Raw genomic sequence first — 18,707 nt, forward strand, 5'->3', positions numbered from 1 at the left:
AGTTTCTTGCAGATATTTTTTTTCATGTATTTAGTACAGGGTCTAAAGGGTCTCACTACACAGATTGGACTTGTAGTGATCTTCCTGTTTTCAGCCTCCCAAGTGCTAGGCTTACAGGCACGCACCACCATGCCCAGTCTTAATCACTGTCTCAGCATGCCCCGGGACAGGGCTGGCAAGGCATGCTTGGGATCGAACCCCAGCCTCTGGGCTCTGCCAACAGGTGCTTTAGTCTGCTGAGCTATTTGGCCGGCCCTTCTTCCAGATATTTCCTTGCTTAAGCTACTTGCCAGTGGGTAACACAGAGAGGGAAGTACTGATCCAGAAATTAACCACTGACTTTTCCCAAATGTATCCTGCTACTTCAGTCTTTCTCCACAAATAATGACCTCTGAATTAGGAAAAGCTTCCTTATAGGTTTAATTAAAGTAACAAATTTCTATTATTCCATCTATAAGATCCTAAATCTAGGACTTACTCTCATTTAGAAATATTTTTCTGAAGCTTAATAGCAAAATATTATTTAATATTGGTATCAACAACTATCGTGCAAAAATTTAAAAGCTGGATACAGCAAGCAGAGTGAATCTCCAGATCTTCTACTTCTTATCTTTTCAGACCCTTATTCAAAGAGAACATGTGTTGTCTGAAATATTCAAAATTCTCTCCATGATAAAATACTATGCTTACCAGCTCGTTTGGGTATCTGAGGAGGATTGGCTGTACTGGAACTCCTGGAATGAAGGCTCCTATAACCACATTGAAATGTAGGACATGATTTTTACATGAAGAAAAAATTTACAATAAGAAAAAATGTACATAATATAAACACACTTTATACTATGTTTAAGAGAGCAGACATAACAAGAAATATTTATTAAAAGTTTTTTCCAAAGTAAGGGTTTTTAAATTGAGAATTATCTCAGGAAAACATTAAAGGCTGCACCTAAGCCACTTGAAACACTTTCTGCCATTTTATAAACACCCATTATTCAAGAAGATTTTTTTTTTGTATTTTAAGAAAGGGTCTACAGGATTTTCAGGGTCTCAGTACTAGATAGGACTCAGTGATCCTCCTATTTACAGCCTCCCAAGAGCTGGGATTACAGGCACACACCACCATGCCCAGTCTCAATTGCCATCTCAGCACGCCGTGAGTGCGGGGCCAGCATGGCAGGCCCGGGGATCGATCCCCCAGCCCCTTCACCTGTTTACAGGTGCTTTAATATGCTGAGCTATTTGGCCAGCCCAAAGAAGATTTTTTTAATGATAAATAATATCTACATGAAATCAGAAGCAAAAGCTCCTACACTGGCTGGAAGTGAGTCATAACTGTGGCACCAAACATAGAACATTTTAAGGTGCTACCAAGTTAGGAGGAAGGCTGCCTTCTGGACTGCCTTCCTCATGTTCAGGAGAGAGTCAACCTGGAAAGGCAGCTGAAGATGTTATAAATCATAATGAAATAGGATTTCTATGTCGTAACATAGGACCCCAGGGATCTATGAGATGCTTTTAGAAGACAAGAAACATATGGTTTCTACGCATACGCACTCACACACACACACACACACACACACGGATGCCCAGAGACGGAACACTCTAAGGAAAAAGGGCTAATGATAACCAAAAAGGAAGAAAAAGAGTAAGTTCTGCAGAATCACAATATTAAAACTTTTCATCAGAAAAGAAGAAATGCTCAGAGAAAACGGAAGAGTGATTTTGTGCACTGCTATCCAATCATTTTTGAAATCTTTCGTACTTTGTTACAATACATAATTTAATTTATCTCACCTGGTTTAAAAGTAATCAAACAGGAGCGATTAGTACAAGTACCTTCTGGGAAAACTAGTATCTTGGGAAAAAAGGAATAGATTTAATATTTCAGTCTAATTAATAGATTACCTCTTTACTTGCTTTCTTATGGCTTCCCAAACAGCTGCCAATGCTTTAAAAACAAAGATGAAATAAAAGACTAACACTTGATTCTAATGAAAGCTAGGCAATGTTACTGTATTCAATTTTCTTCTAAAAGAAATGTAGTTTGATCATTAATTGTAAAATGGATCAAAGCTTTGAATAGGGAATATACATAATTCACAAATACAGTCTATTTATTTCTTAACAATGTTTTTATTAATGATCTGAGTAAGTTTTAAAGAAGATATAAAGCACTATAAATCATAGTCAAAGTATACATTAGGTATACTATATTACTCTATATTCTTTACCAAACAATCTCTGGTTTTGTTTGTTTTTCCATTAAATGATATTTGTTCCTACTACTCATAGTTGAGGGACATCATACCCATAAAGAAGAAAATGTTTGCAATGTGTTTTAGGTTTAGCTGAATTAGATGGCATATACAATACAATTTATTATCATTTTTTTCTGAGGAAATGTCTTAGCTTTTAAAATACACCAGTACCTTGGCACTCATTTATTGGTTCAGGGAAGCACAAGAAATACCAAGGTAAGCACCAAACACCTTGTTTTGGTTGTGAAGGGCGGAAGTCACAGGGAGTTCCACTGACAAATTCTACGTTGTGGGTGGAATGCCAAGCAAATGACCCAGTAGAGGGACAAAATTTTCATGTCAAATTGCACTGAGTACCAAATGCAAGAAGTTTCAAAGCCGTCGGGGACCAAGCTATAACCATATTACTTCTCACTTTCCATGTGAAAGATGTGAAGTACGGATAGTTTCTCCATTAAATAAAACAGTAGCTTGGTTTTTCAAGCTTTTCAAAATTTTCCAGGAGCAAACCTCTTAAGAACCTAAAATAAAAACAAAGTTCCTGCACTCAACACTCATAGAAGTGAGTAATGTGTATTTTATAATAGAGAGGGAAACTTTATTGGGCTAAATCACTATAATTACATGTTGTTTATAAAATAAACATTCTGAATAGTGTAATTTCATCCTCCAATTAAAATAGTTTCCGATGTCAATAAGATAAAACAGCAAATGTTTTATTCAACAGATATTCTACAGTTATGTTAACAATGAATATGTCTAAAGTAAATCATAAAACCTCAGTGCTGGAAGGGACATTAAAAGTCACCTAAGAATGTTAGTATTTAAATTCTTTGTATAATACCCCTCACCCACTCACATGGTTGCTCAGCCAATGCCTGAATTCTGTAGAAACACTTTTCAAATCAGACCATTCTGCCTGCCTGTGAATAGAACTCCTTTTCTTAACTTGAGCAAAATGAGCCAGAATCTACTTATTATCTCCTACGGATTAATTTTACAGACAACATGTTTAGATCCACAAATGCTCAGTTCAAATGCAAATCCTCCTCAACTTTTAAATAATTCCTCACATGTCTTAGTTCTTAAAACCTCCTGGTTGGTCTTATTCTTTTTGGTGCTTTTAAATGTCCATGTCACCAAGGGTGGCCAGATCACTATGGACCACCAGTCTGTTGGAGGTCACTTGTTTTTCTCTGGACAAAAGTAGAGGGATACTTATTAGAAGCACCCCTGGTCTGTTATGTAATAAATAATGTTCTCTTTTATACACAAGAGGTATTCTGGGAAGGAGGTGGTGTGATGGCAAAGCAATAAAAGTCTTACAATGATTTTTGACATGCCTGTGGAACTGTTATTTAAATATACTTCCGAAAAAATACAAGACCTTACTTACTTTTTCGGTAAACCCAACGCATTATTGTGATTATCTGGGCTTAGTATCTCACATATTAAACATTATGATATATTCATATTGTATAGTGGTAATTAAGGTCAGAGAGGATCAATTTTCTGCAACCAAGTAAAAATTGTTTCACAGAGTGTGCTGAACATAAAAGAATGATACATCTAAGCCCATGGACTGTAGTATCTTATGGAAAAGAGGACTTCTTAATACTCACTAGTTCACTTACCCTTGTACCCACTGCACTAAAGATACCTACTACAGGTGGTCACAGATATTTTTATTTGTATATCTCAATAAGTCTCTGGACGTATCATAAACTCTCAATATGTTTAAATAACCATCTACTGTATTTTACCTGGGGCCATTCCCCTCCCGATGTTGCTCGCTTTATTATTTCATTTATGGTATTTTTTCGGGAATCTGGATCTACCCGGGACACCAGTACTGGCTGCACAGCCCGTAGCAGTCCTTTAAAACAAATACAAAATCACAAGTCACTTTTTGGCTAAAGTCACTGCAGCAATAACATGAACTACACCATAAAACAAATGTTATGGAAAATAAATTAACAAACACTCAAAGTTTACTAGAAATCAGCTTCTAATTTCAAAAGAAGAGATGAACATTTATACCAAAAAAAAATTTACTAATTTAACAGAAATAGGCAGTAAACATATGCAAATACTCAAATGCCAAATTTCTCTGTAATGTATTCTTCCTGAACCTAAATTAAACAATACAATATCATCTTAAGTTTGAGAAATATCCTGAAAAATGATTTTGCAAACTCACAGTATACATAAAAGGTAATTGCTACTCATCTTACTAAAACATTTAGCATGACAATCTTCTGCATAACTCCCTAGCACATACAGAGCAAGCTTCAATTTATGAAAGATACGTTCCTTCATCATATTTCAGGAAAAGGCCATAGCATAGAATGCGTGGTAGTTCCACTAAAGAAAAATGTGTCCAGGCTGAACGACAAAGCTGCAAGAACTGCCAGTACTTCTGCAGTGCACCGGGGCCACCCCACGCCTTCACACCCACTCCCCCATCACTCTGTGCCTGCAGTAACCTGGGGCATCAGGGAGCGTTACTTGGACACCAGTTCCTTGGGGAGAAACCACAGCATCTGGTACAAAACACACTTCACTTGCTTCATTGTTTTTTACGGCAGGAAAGCACTTACTGTGTCACATCATAATTCTCAAAGAGTTACACAGAGGTCCCTCATGGAGATTTGGAGAGGAATAATGAAAAAAACAGTTAGAAGAACAGATTTGGTACATTGATCAGCAACTACACCCAGGAGCAATTCAGGAAACAGTATGGAATCTGGGCTTTGCACAGATTCTTTGGTTAAATTCTCTCTCCAGAAAAATAAAAAGTATCAAACTTGTCCAGTTTGGAAAACTAGTCTTCCTGGCCCCATATGAAAAAGCAAATATAAGACAGTTAGTAAAATGGTAAGGATAAGTTTTGAAAAGTCTGACAAAGCTCCAGAGAAAGAAAGTCACATCTTTCTTCGTAAAAATTCATTCCTTCCATGTAGTGCTGTATAGAAAAATTTGACAGGCTTTGTTTTAAAATTTTTAAAAGAGTTTATCAAAACCATATATGATTAATTTAAAGCATGAGTATAAAACTATCTTATGTGTTCCTTTATAAGTACTTACTGCCAATCAGGGGGACCTGTGCATTTTCACTGCGAGATAACAGAGAAGGTAGCCCAGCCACGACACAGGCGATTCCATCAAAGAACGTGGAGTGAGGGGCAACGACAAAAATGGGTGCTTCCAAAGGACTCGCAATCTTGCCTTTCACAGTAACTAGGAATCCCATGGAGAAGAACATGGCACGACCCAGAAACGTCAAAGCTGGCTGAGTAATTTTCCTTTGAAAGTAAGTATAGAAAAGAGTATAGAAAAGACATAATTAGATTTACAAATTGATAGGTTCTGGCCCTAGTATGAATTGCTAAAATCAGCATGGTGGTCATCTAATATGGCTGAAACCCTTAAAACAAAGCCCATCTTCCCCAAGACCACCTCCCTCTTCTCCAGTTCAGCCCAAGATTTAATTTACTTCTACCCTTCCCGCCACCTCAGGGAAGACCCCAATCAGCCTCCTCTGGTATATCTAAACATCTCCTCCAAACTCTACTCCTGGCAAAAGGCCTCAGCCTCCCTTCGCTCCAATGGGGAGAGAATTTCTCATCTTTCCCCACATTCTCTCCTGTGTCCTCAAAGGAAATAAAGCCCCTTTCCCTTTTCCCTTCTGCCTGTTTCTCTTCTGTGCCATTCACCTAAAAAAAAACCTATCACAAATCAGAGCCAGCAGCAGGGTTTAACTTCTTATTGCTTCTAAACTGCAGTAAGAGAACCAAAACATGTCAAAGAATTTCAGGTTAAAAAATGAGCTAAGGAAAATAATAGCTAACACAGAGAGCTTTTTCTGCTAGGTGCATGGTACTATCTAAATGCTTTAAATATATTAATGTTTTGATCTGTGTCCTTATCTTATGACATACATATTATTTATTATCATTATTCTCATTTTGCAGATGAAAAAGTGAGACACAAAGAAGTAATTTGCCCTAGAATTTGTAACTTCATTTTTCTGTGATCACAAAGCGAAAACAGTGAATAATCTTCAAGATACATCCCTGCCCCCACCAAGACGTCCAAATCTGCAGCACCCTTAAAAGTAGTCATCTTGGAAATCTACATTTGTCTAATGACAGGTCTCTACTTCTTCACACAGAACTATTTTAGGGATAATTTTTAGCAAGAAATGTTATCTGTATTAATACAGCTCTTAAATGCCACCAAGAACCTTCAGTAAATTTGTCATCTCACTTCCATGGGACAGCGAAGTGCTGAAGCAATTTTGTTTTTTAACAGATTTTAAAACATTCTACCATTCAAAATTAAATACTGCACCAAACTGTGCCACGAACGGTGCTGGCCATGCAGAAGTAGGATCCAATCTCTAACTGGACAGCCTCAATCAAGTAAGGAAACAAAACAAATTCCTTATCTTAGTCACTTTTCTCTCATTGCTGAGACAAAATATCAGATACCCAAAGTTAAAGGAGGAAAGATTTCTTTAGCTCACAGTTGGTGAAGATTTCAGCCCATAATAGCTGAGGCCAAGGCAGGGTGGCACACGGCAGAGGAAAACCATGCATGACAGAAGAAGACAGCAACAGCAACAAGCGAGGAGGGAGACACGCCTCTTTCTGTCCCTTACACTGTATCATTCACTTGGATTAGAGCAGTCCCAGTTCAGTCAGTGAACTGGTCCAGCAATCACCCAGCCTCTACCTCAGTATCGCACCACCAGTCAATCACACACCCTAGATTCAGTCACCTAAGAAAAAGCCCTACGACCACATGAGCCTTGGTGGGGGAAAAGGGGGGACATTGAGACACAAGCCATATCACTCCTAAAAATGCAAAAATAAGAGGGCTACCTCAGTGTAAGAATAATCATATGGCTTTTCATGAAAAGTAAAGTAAAAGATAAACACATGTCCCTTGGTGTCCACAGAAAATTAGACCTAGGAACCCTGGAAGGTAACAACATCATGAGTTGCTCAAGTTCTTTACAGAAGAAATGTAGTTTTTGCATATAGCCTATGCACATCTTCCTAGAGTGTTTAAATCATGTGTAAGTTACTCAAATCCTAGCTAATAAAGTGTAAATGCTATACAAATAGGTGCTATACTATACTGTCTAGGGAATAGTAACAAGAAAAAGTCTACATGCTTATTATGGTTTACATCCAAAAGCCTCTTGTTCAAAGGTGGGGCTTTTGGGAGATGACCAGGCCTGATGGTGCTATCTATTCAGTTCAGCAGCTGTATGTGATGGTATGGGGAGGGGCCTGCTTGGAGGTGGGTCCCTGGGGATGTCACCTGGAAGAATGCATTCATTTCCCAGGCTCTCTCCTTTGCTTCCCAACTGCCATGGGTTGAGTGGCTTCCTTCCACCATGCCCATCCCCCATGCTATCCCTGCCTTGGTGCAAGCAAATCTTGGGCTAACCCTACTGGAACTGTGCCCCAAATAAACCTCACTTCCTTTAAGGTGTAGATAGTTAAGTATTTTGTCCCAGCATCAGGAAAGCTCATTAATGCAATGTTTGTGACAAATGTAATTTTTTTTCCCAAATAAAACCCAGAGAAATGGTAGGCTAACTCTTCCTCACCCATGAGGTATCTGAGGAGAGTTTTAGATATGAGAGTTCTTATTTCCTTATCTCAGTATTCTTGTAACCACAGGGGGAGGAACTATTAGCAACTGGACTCTGAGGAAGTTTCTATGACTTTTATTTCACAGTAAGGAGAAGTGAGACACAGAAAACAAAAGTACATTTTCAGAGGGCACAGGGAAATGACTGTACCTCCCCTTCTTCCCCTTTAGTTTAGAGATGGGACCTCTCTTTCTAAATATATAAAAACACATCTCCTCATTGAATTTCAACTACATTTCCAAATACCCCACATTCAGATACACTAAGCATTTCTATTTAAATGTTTTTTAATAAGTCTAAAAGCTTGGAGCCACATAACTTCAACGTGACCTATTTGACAGGGGGCAGAGAAACTGATTAAATTGGAAAGAGTAAACTTTAAATAACATTTATTCTATTTATTTTATAAATACATAGGATATTCTTTCTATCATCCTGGGTTTTCATCAGCCATTGTCAGTAAAATAATAATTTTAATAATAATCTAAAAAATAAAGTAAAAGATAGGCATCACTCGGAGTCCACGGAAAATTAGACCTAGAAGCCCTGGAAGGTAACAACATCTTGTGTTGCTCAAGTTCTAATCTAAGAAAGACAATCTAAAAGAAACTGGTAAATCATGAAAACCATTCCTTAAAGTATTGTCTTTATACTGCATCACTTTGAGCTATAATAGAAAAAAGTATGATTTGCGAGGACTGTGGTTTCTCTGGGGCATTTTCGGTGTTGGATTTGTTTCCGTTTCAAGTCAACTTTCTGTCTGATAGTGACATGTATTCACTAGAACATGAACTGAAAAGAAAACAACATGTTTCCTTTAAGTTGCTAGAATGACATTTCTCGAAAAACAATTTGGAGGACATATGCACATTTGAGATTTGGATGAAAGAAACACACATTTATGTAAAGAAAAAATGCTGTTCACAATTTCAGAGAGTTCATCAGTGCCTTAAAACAAATTTATGAACTTGGACCCAATGTGCAATCCACAGTGTCCAGTTTAAAAACCCCCAACTTCGAGACCAACTGATGGCAATAGCTTGACTCTGCCCAACAGGAATGACTTTTGCCAGTAGCTTTGTTCGCTCACAATCCACTTCTGCATCATCCGCACTGGCTATTGCTTGGGAAGCCATTTCTTTATGCTTCAATGCCAACACTGGAAAAAGCCAGGCCAGAACTAAGGAGATGGCTCAGAAGAATAAGTGCTTGCCTGGCAAGCGCAAGGGCCTGAGTTCAATCCCCGGTTCCGCCAATAAATAAATAAATAAATAGCCAGGCCATACTGCTAAATTATTAAATTGTCATTAATAATAAGTGTTAACATAATTGATAAAAATACAATTGATTCATTTAATTATATCTCTGCAGAAAGCATGTTGCTAATTTAGGAGGACAAAATAGAAAATGAAAAAGAAAGCATTTTGAGTAATGGTTTCAGTTATACTAAAAATGTATCTTCCAGAACAAGGGGGTACTATTTTTTTGTCAGCAATATAGAATATACAATCTTTTAAAATTATAAAAATTAGAACTAAAAGAGATTATGAGAATGTACTTGTACAATCATTTCTATATAAATAAGTTATCAAAATTGAGTAGGCAGCAGTAGCTAAAACTGATCTGTGATTACATCTTATAAAACCACTTTTAAATCTTTATTTACCTAATACATGGACATAATTATTTCTTACCTTCTCCAATCAGTTACCGGGTGGGTCAGCTTTTCAGGACAGCATGCTGTTGAAACTGCGGCAAATGGCCATGCCAGCAATAATATTAATCCAACCAATAAAGCACGAAGTGGAAGCAGAATAATTCCAAGAAGAAAAATCTGAAAGTCAAAATTGATTAAAAGTAGACAATTAAGGACTGGCCAGATAGCTCACCAGATTAAAGCTCCTCCTTAGGCAAATGCAGTGACCTGGGTCCAATTCAGGGCATGCTGTTGGCCCCACCCCCGGGGTGCACTGAGACCGTTTGAGACTGGGCAGGGTGGCACACGCCTGTAATCCCATTGCTTGGGAGGCTGCAAACAGGAGTATCACAATGAGTCTGATCTGTATAATGAGACCCTGTAGACCCTATACTAAATACATTAAAAAGTAGATAAATTAATCAAAAGATAGATGAATAGACATTATTTTAAAATACTGCTAACAAGCAGGAATATGTAATGGAAAAGTTTTATGCCATTTATGTATTTACTCAAGAATGAACTTAATACTACCCTATACCAGGACTCAAGCACAAAGAAAACTAAGATATGACATTTGACCTCATAAAACCTACCATCTGCAACAAAAACAGTGAAGAAATCCATAAGACAATCTGATGTATATATTAGTGCAAGTCAAAAAAGAATGCTAGAAAAGATGTGCATTTCACAATTCCACAATTTGCTTATTGATTCTACTGTTAAATATTCTAGTTATTTCTAACTGGCCTATTGTGAATAAAGTCACTATGAACATTCTTATACAAGTTTTTTTCTGCAGATAAATATTTTCATTTCTTTTAAATAAATACTAAACATGGAACTACTATATCTTAAATGTTATTTAACTCATAAGAAAAGTACTAGTTTCCCAAAGCAATTGTATCATTGGAAAGCATCACTGGTAATGTATGAGAATTACAGCTGCTGTACATCCTGGCCAACAATTAGTAGTTGTTATGGCTTAGATCTAAAATGTCCCCAAGTCTCGTGTGTCTGGAAGGTGACTGGACCATGATGGCAGTATACTCACCAGGGGACTCATTCATTGATTTCACAGCTGACTGTGTTGCTAGGAGATGGAGCCAGGCTGGAATGGTCATTGGGGGTGCCCTGGAAGTGCGTATTCTGGTTCCAGGCTCCTCCTCTCTCTGACTCCAGCTGGCACAGAATGAGCAAATTTCTTCTGTGATGCCCGTCGACCATGCCTTTTCTGCATGGAGCCAGTCAAGTCTGGACTGACATAACTGGAAAGTGGGCACCAAATAAACCTCTCTTCCTTTAAGTTATGGATGCCAGGTATTGTGTTTCAGTAAGGGATTGACTAATACCATAGTCTTTCTTTAAAAATCATCTCTATAATTCCAGAATTCTGGGAGGCTGAGGCAAGAGGACAGCAAGCTTGAGCCCAACCTAGGAAATTTTTAAAAACCTATCTCAAAATTTAGAAAGGGGGCTTGGTTTTGGCTCAGGACAAGAGCCCTACATTCAATTCACAGTACCAAAAATACAAAAAATAACTCACTCTACTAAGATAAAATTTACATGGAAATGTACCTATGTTTATAGTCAAAAGTGTATCTCCATATAATTATCACTGATCATTCATCTACTCTTTTATTCTTGTCAATACCTCATTGTCTTATACTGTAGTTTTGAAATAAATATTGAAGTCAGATAGTGCATGTTTTTTCACCTTCTACATTTTGATGGAGGTTGTTCTAGACTGTCTGTTTTTCTGTATAAACTTCAGAATTCATCCGTCAACTTACATATCAAACATACAGTTAGGATTTTTATTGAGACTTAAAGGAATCTACAGATGCACTTAGGATATATCATTTTAATCATATTGATTTTTCTGATTGATAAACATGGTGTATCTGTGGTAAATCTTCATAAGTTTCTAAGAGCAATATTCTGTTGTTTCCAGTGTAGCAGTGTTTTGTGGTTTTAACTTTCCTAAGTATTTAATATCATTTATCGCTGCTACTCATGAGATTATCTATTTGACTTCACTTTGCAATTGTTTGTCGTGAGGGTATAAGTATACATAAAACTAATTTCAAGTTTTGGTCTTATATTCTGTGACTGAGATACTTCACTTCTAATAGTTCTTTGCAGATTTCTTAGGAAGTACTCCATATACAATCTGATCATTTTGAATAAAGACAGGTACTTTTCTTTTTCTCTAATCTGCATGCCCTTCTTTCTCTTTCACTGCACCAGCTAGCACTCCCAAAATAATGTTAAATAGAAGTGGTGACCAAGGTATTTATCTTGATGGAGTTTGTTCTACAGCTTTTGCATATCTGTATAAACTTTAGAATTTGTCAACTTATGCACAAACACACAGTCATGATTTTTATTGAAACTTAAAGGAATCTACAGATGCACTTAGAAGGATATATCATTTTAATAATATTTATTATTATTTGGGGAAACAAGTTTAATTTTTCATCATTATATTAACTGTAGGTGTTTCACAGATACCCTGTATCAGATTCTGAGAGTTCCCTTTTATTTCTATTTACTGAGAATTTTTTTTTTATCATCGGGGGTTTTTGAATTTTGTCAAGTAGGTTATCTCAATTTCTGCTCCAATTACAATATGTTTGGCTAACATGGTGAGTTATTATAAAATTAAAATTACTGTATGTGAAACCTAATTTGTATATTTCCAGGTGAAATCAAAATTGGATGTGCTACATTATCAATATATGACACATCATATATTTCTCTGTATGATCTGCTCAGACTAAGAGTTCTTATATCTATGACCATGAAGGATTATCTTAGTCATTCTCTCATGACTAGGATAAAATACCCACCACCCCAACTTAAAGGAGGCAAGCTTTATTTTGGCTTCTGTTTTTAGTCCACAGATACTGGCTCCTAGGAAGGCAGCACAGCAGAGGAGCAAAGTGGAAGAAAAGCTGCTCACACCACGGTGACCGGGAAACAGCAAGGGAGGAACAGGGAGGGCAAGACATCCTTCCAGGTCATGTGTCCAGTGAGCAGTCTCTTCCCACCAGACCCAGCCTCCTAAGACCAAGTCAGCTATACAGTCCCCATGATTCAATCACCTTTCAAAAGCCCCATCTAGAAGCACAGGAGGCTTTGGGAGGGGACAAGCAGAAATAACCAGTGCTCTTTAATTCCTGATACGGATCATTTATATTTTCTCTCCTGTTTTACCAGTCTTGGCAGGGCCTTATCAATTTTATCAATCTCCTGTTCTATTAATATCTTAAGTAAATGGTAAACATTTGCAAACACACATAAGAAAAAGCAAGCTGCACAGGCTGCATTCCAATGTAAGTGTAAGGACAGACTTGCAAAGCCGTCTTCTGGGCAGCTACCAGGCAGATTAAATACTGACACACTGCTGGAAAGGGGTTCCTCTGATCCATTCTTGCCCATCTAATGGCTTCCAGGTTGTTGATTTTTCACAAAGACTGGAGGGTGTTCCCTTCTAAGGACTCTACTTACTGACGATGATAAATAAGAAAAAAATAAGTTAAATTATCACAAAGCCTACTGCTCTTATCAAGAGTCAGCATTTTTTCTTGAGTAAACCTGCAAATGCTGAAAACTTCTGGTTAATTTTCAGTTACGAATAAGTTAATTCTATTTTCATTTTTAAAATTTTTGCCAGTGTTCTCATTGCCTTTATGGAGAAAATAATTTTCAGAAGTCATTACTTCACCATTGATGTCCCCTCTCAATTTCTTAAAATCTGTTTAGATTGAATAATTTATGGCATTCTGTCTTCAAGATCACTGTCTCCCTGTTAGCTCCTGTAATGAATTTTTCACTTCAGCTATAATACCTTTGGGATTTAGAATGTTATTTAGTTCTTCTTTATAGTTTCTCTTTCTCTGAAAGTTCCCTCTAACTATGTACTTATTAGGACATCATTTTCCTTTAAGTCCTTGGGGATTGTTACAGTAGCTACTTTAAAGTATTTATCTATAAATTCCCACATGTAGTCATTTTATGGCGTTTTATAAACCCACCTTTATAGTTCATTTAGGCCTATTTTCCTCTGACCATGGATCACTTTTTTATATTTCTTTGAATTTCTAATATTGGTTCTATCCTGACCTTTTTTTTTTTTTTTTTGCGGAACCGGGGATTGAACTCAGGTCCTTGCGCCTACCAGGGAAGCACTTATTCCACTGAGCCATCTCCCCGGCCCCTATCCTGACCATTTTGAATACTACATTGCAGATATTTGGATTCTGTTATTTTCCTCTGATGATTGTTTTTCTTTTTCATAGCAGGTCCTATTGGCTGATTATCCACTTAGTAGAGGCTGATTTCACACTTTGAGAGGGGAATTTTTGGAACTGCGCCTAGTCTTCAGCCACAACTTTTCTCCTAAAGCATTTTGTGAGGTTTTATACACAGCCTGAAGTATCTACTGAGATGCTCTCATTAAGCAGAATTCCAGTTGTGCCTCCCACATGGTAGTCACCAATTGAAATGTCTACTCTACTCGGCTTCTTCATCCTTTCTGTGCCTATAGCATCCTTGAGGACTCTCGTTATGACTTATCTCTATATGTCACCCCAAAGTCTCAAGCAGTTGTAGGTGAGGCTTTTCAGAGATGGCTGGGTCTCTAGTGTGTAAATATGGATTATAGGTATGTGTGTAGCAAGTGGGTTAGTTTGTAATTGGTTTAGTATTATTTTGGGTGTGAATAATGGTAAGGTCCACCCTGGGTATGGCTGCCACCAATAAATAGGCCTATATCCTGTTGGAAATGCAAAAGTGAAAAAGAGGCTTGCTGCTTCCCTGCCTCCTGCTTGGCATGCCATGAACTGTTTCTGCTCTGTGATGCCCCTCTGCCGTGCTGCTCTGCTGCAGAATCAGCCGACTGTGAACTAAAACCTCTACAAACTGTGAACTAATATAAACCTTTCCTCCTTAATTTGTGGATGTGGGGTATTTTGCATCAGCAATGAAAAAGTGACTGAGACAACTCCTTTGCAAATACACAGTTCAGAGATCAGCCAAAGATTTAAGAATTTATATATCAGTTTGGGGAACTCTTTATCTTTAGCTTTCTACTTCATGGGACCGTCTGCTTCAAGTTCTTTCCACCCCGTTTACCCTAAACTCTGTCCTCTGAAGCAACAGACCAGTAAGACAGCCTTTCTAGCAATCCCTGCCCATGGTACCACAAGGAAGCTCACAAGAAAAATGGTAACATGCAATTTCCCATAGTATGGTACTATTCTTTCAAGGAACAGATCTCCTGTTTTTTTCTCTTTGTTCTCTCTCCAGGTTATCTTCATATAGGCTCATATACATAATCAGGGTTTATACTTGTGATATATGGAAGGATTGTCTGATTTAAGCTACTCCACTATTTCTGGGGCCAAAACTAACCTTGCTGAATTATTCTTCATTTGAAACCTGACACAAATACAGTAAAACTTAGCTATAACTTTATTTGTTATCACATAATATCTAGATATAGACATAGATATATAAGGTAAAACATGCAGAGATTCCAGAACTACTACACAGATGGGATCTTGGATCAAGACCTGGAGGCTGCATATACATGATAAATACATTGTTTACTTGGGGCGGATGTTGAGATGGCACGTGGAAGAATAACACTATGGGGAAGATGAGAGGACTAAAATTCCCAAGCTATGGGATGATCATTGGCTGAGATTCTCTTCCAAAACACATAATTGCTAAGAAAATCAAGGGATAATCTTGACTGCTAGAAAGAACCATAGCATAGACACTGAAGAAGGAGCTGAAATGAAAGTAAAATATATTCACATACATCCACACTTGACAATCAGTATGAATTTTAACTAGTCAAATTGTCAAACACCAGCTCTTTTTCCCTACGCCAACTGCAAAGTCTGCAACAAATAGTAGTACCTAGCAATAAATGAATACTGAAGTAGCTCTTTGACAAATGAAGAGGCTGCACCACCATAATTCCATTTGTAATATGTCATCTCTATGGAGAAGACTCTCGGGTTTATTTTCTGGTTTCCCTTCACAGCACTTATTAAAACACCCAATTACATAGATTTTAGGGAATTAATTTAACTAAATTAAATCTTGAATGACAGTCAACATACTTAGAAATGTTTCAGAGACTTCAAGGTACGACAAAAACATCTATACATTTAAAATATATAAAAATTGACTTTTTAAAGTTTTAGTTGCTTTACGAAGAGGTATTTCTACATCCTGATCTTCCTCTTCCTGTGTCAACCTCCACTCCAACCAGACACCCTATCTACACTCTGAGGCCACCACCCCTGCCATCCAGCTCAGTCCAGCCATGAACCTGCCCTCGCTGCACAGAACAGCAGTCTTAACCCTGAGTGCAAAGACTGCAAGCACTGTAGTACTTCAATCTGAAATAACAATTTGTGAGATGGATGGGGAAAAAAAAAATCAAAACATTTTTTCCTCCTTTCCCTATAAGCCACACAGGACAAATGCAATTTGCCAACTTTCTCTCCTCTCAGTGACTAATTTCATCAAAGAGGAAGTCTGAAGAGTGTAACTGCGATGGGCAAAAGCAGTCCTTCACAAGGCAAAAGAAACTTCCTCCCGTGTGAAAAGTCATTTTTAACAGCAGAGACAGTCTACCCTAGCTCTCATCCTTGAATCTAGAAAAGTAGTTGGGTGAAGACTGATTCAAGATCCACCAAACACTTGAACACCTTCAGCTCACACGTAGTTATCTCTTTTTTGCATTTCTAATTTGCTAGCCTGAATGTCTCTGCTCAGCTAACTCATTCCAGCCATACCTGTTATTCTAATCCCAGCCCTCGGATCTCTGTCTTCTCCCTCTACTTATCCCAGACCAACTCCTCTCCTTCCCTAAGGCAAGAAAAGGCTCCTCCAAACCCACCTGACCGAGGCAGTTCGGCACACCACAATGCCAAAGTCAAGCCAAAGAACCCGTCAGGTGCATCCTCCCTTCTCAGGAAAGGGAGGTCTCCACCTGTCTGGCTCAGCCTCTTCCTCCAGGGTCCTCGCGCGCAGCCTTCTCTGCATCCTCACTCCCGAGCCGGCCCCTCCAGCCCCGCAGCTCCGCCCGGGCAGACCCGGGCCCAGGTCCCTCACCTGCACGCTCTTCGAGGCGCTGATCCGCGTTTGCTGCACAAAGGGGTTGGGCACCGGCGGTGGGAAGAAGGACGCCTGCCGGGGCACCATGGGCGGCCGCAGCCCCGCATCCCCGACGCCCGCTCCAGGCACTGTGGCCGCCACCGCCGCCGCCTCGGCGCACGGGTTCATTGTCAGGCCCGGAGTAGAACCCGAGCCTAGCCTCTGGCGCGGGAGAGAGCAGCAGCCGGGACTGAGTCTCAACCCTGCCGCGGAGTCCCCCACCCAGGCGCCGCTGGGGGCCTCTGCGCAGGCGCCAGCTACCTAGCGACAGCCCCGCCCCTCCGCTCTGGATACGCCCCCTAGGCCTAGTCACCTCCCCTTTAGCAACATAGCCCCGCCCCCTAGGAGATGCGCGCTTCTCTCGTAAGGATGCCCTCATATAAACTTCCAAATGAAAAGCACCTTAGACAAAGTCCAGCCTTTAAGATCAGGAAAACCTGAGTTTTTCAATTTTGCCCATGATGGCCAAATCACTTAACTCAATAAACGTCAGCTGCCTTTGTAAAATAGGCAGAGATCCACACAACCTGGATTCAGCAATGCCAGTTTCCCTGGTGTATTCCTTCTTTTTTTTTGTTTTTTGTTTTTTGTTTTTTGTTTTTTGTTTTTTGTTTTTTGTTTTTGTTTTTTTGTTTGTTTTTTTTTTTTTTTTTAGGGAAGGGTCTACAGGGTATTTAGAGTCTCACACTAGATTGGACTCGTAGTGATTCGCCCATTTACAGCTTCCCAAGAGCTGAGATTACAGGTGTGCGCCACCACACCCAGTCTCAATTGCAGTCTCAGAGTGCCCCCAGGGGCAGGACCGGCAAGGTAGGTCCGGGAATCAAACCCCCAGCCCCTGTGTCTGCTTGCTCCGCTGAGCTATTTGGCCGGCCTTCTATTCCTTTAAAGGTGAAATAATACATCCAGAGGGAGTGCTACTATCTGTGCTGGATTTCTGATGTGTGTTCTATTTTTATGCAAACCAACTTAAGTTGGGTGTTAATATAAAAAATTGACACAGGGAGTGAAATCTCTTCCACTTAAGACATACACTGACAGAAACTGGTTCTCCAGAGAAGTGAGCTAGTACTAGAAATTAGAGACAACAGTGTGGGCTTCGCAGCCAATAAGGAATCTGACCCAAAGGAAAAATGATTTGGGTGGTGGTTCCATTTTGATCCTCTGTGTGGGTTAAAGAGGTGGGGATGCGGGTTGTCCCAGGACCTGAAATCACCAGGAATGAGAATGAAAGAACAGAGGTGGTAAATCATTCATTGCTACCAGAGCTGGCCAGAATGAAACTACTGGGCTATGAGATAGCCATTTCTCCAGACCTACTGAGTATAGAATCTCAGATTCTTCCAACCCTACAAGATAGATGTGCAGCCTTGAGTTAGTCCTTCACTTCTGTGAGCTTCTTCTCATTTGCAAATGGGAAATCGATTCCCATCCCATAGGATTGCAGTAAGGGTCACATAAGGTACACACGTGTCATGATCACAGAAAAGCATTCAAGCAATGGCATGTTGGGGAGCAGCTGAATTTTCTCAGTGCAGCAGAGAAGCACAGTTACAGTATATTACGACCATGAGACAAGCGGCCCAACCTGCAGGATCTTCAAGTAGGGCTGCACAATACCTGCAAGAGCTGATTATGCTATGGCTCTTAGACTGCATACCTGCAAGAAGGCTGCCTATCCAGAGCACTCAGAGCCCAAACCAGTGGACAGACTACGGGGAAAGGATGACCTGAGAGCCCTTACAATCACCTCCCGAGAATCCTGTCCACGTTTCCTCCTCTCCCTTCCCCACCAGCCCAATGAGGGGAGATCTGAAGCAGTAGATCACCAGACTATCTTGGCTGGCAGGTTCTTCTGAAAAGTCCTAGGCTGATGGGCACGATGACACATACCTATAGTCCCAGC

At 39.3% G+C, this 18,707-nt stretch overlaps 1 protein-coding gene across 1 annotated transcript in view; it reads right to left on the reverse strand.

The window, feature by feature from the left end:
• Lpcat2 (lysophosphatidylcholine acyltransferase 2) overlaps positions 1 to 17,021 on the reverse strand; it is an 83,489-nt gene extending 66,468 nt beyond the window's left edge. Inside the window, exons 1-7 of the mRNA XM_004637014.2 lie at positions 16,760 to 17,021; positions 9,621 to 9,760; positions 5,346 to 5,563; positions 4,022 to 4,134; positions 1,795 to 1,855; positions 682 to 749; positions 96 to 110 (exon numbers count right to left, since the gene is read on the reverse strand). Coding sequence (XP_004637071.1) covers positions 96 to 110; positions 682 to 749; positions 1,795 to 1,855; positions 4,022 to 4,134; positions 5,346 to 5,563; positions 9,621 to 9,760; positions 16,760 to 16,930 — 786 coding nt within the window. The 5' untranslated portion in view covers positions 16,931 to 17,021. The remainder of the gene's footprint in view (positions 1 to 95; positions 111 to 681; positions 750 to 1,794; positions 1,856 to 4,021; positions 4,135 to 5,345; positions 5,564 to 9,620; positions 9,761 to 16,759) is intronic.
• Between the last annotated feature and the right edge of the window lie 1,686 nt (positions 17,022 to 18,707).

This window comes from Octodon degus, unplaced genomic scaffold, assembly GCF_000260255.1.
Source record: "Octodon degus isolate 3935 unplaced genomic scaffold, OctDeg1.0 scaffold00085, whole genome shotgun sequence".
In the NCBI taxonomy this organism is placed as follows: domain Eukaryota; kingdom Metazoa; phylum Chordata; class Mammalia; order Rodentia; family Octodontidae; genus Octodon; species Octodon degus.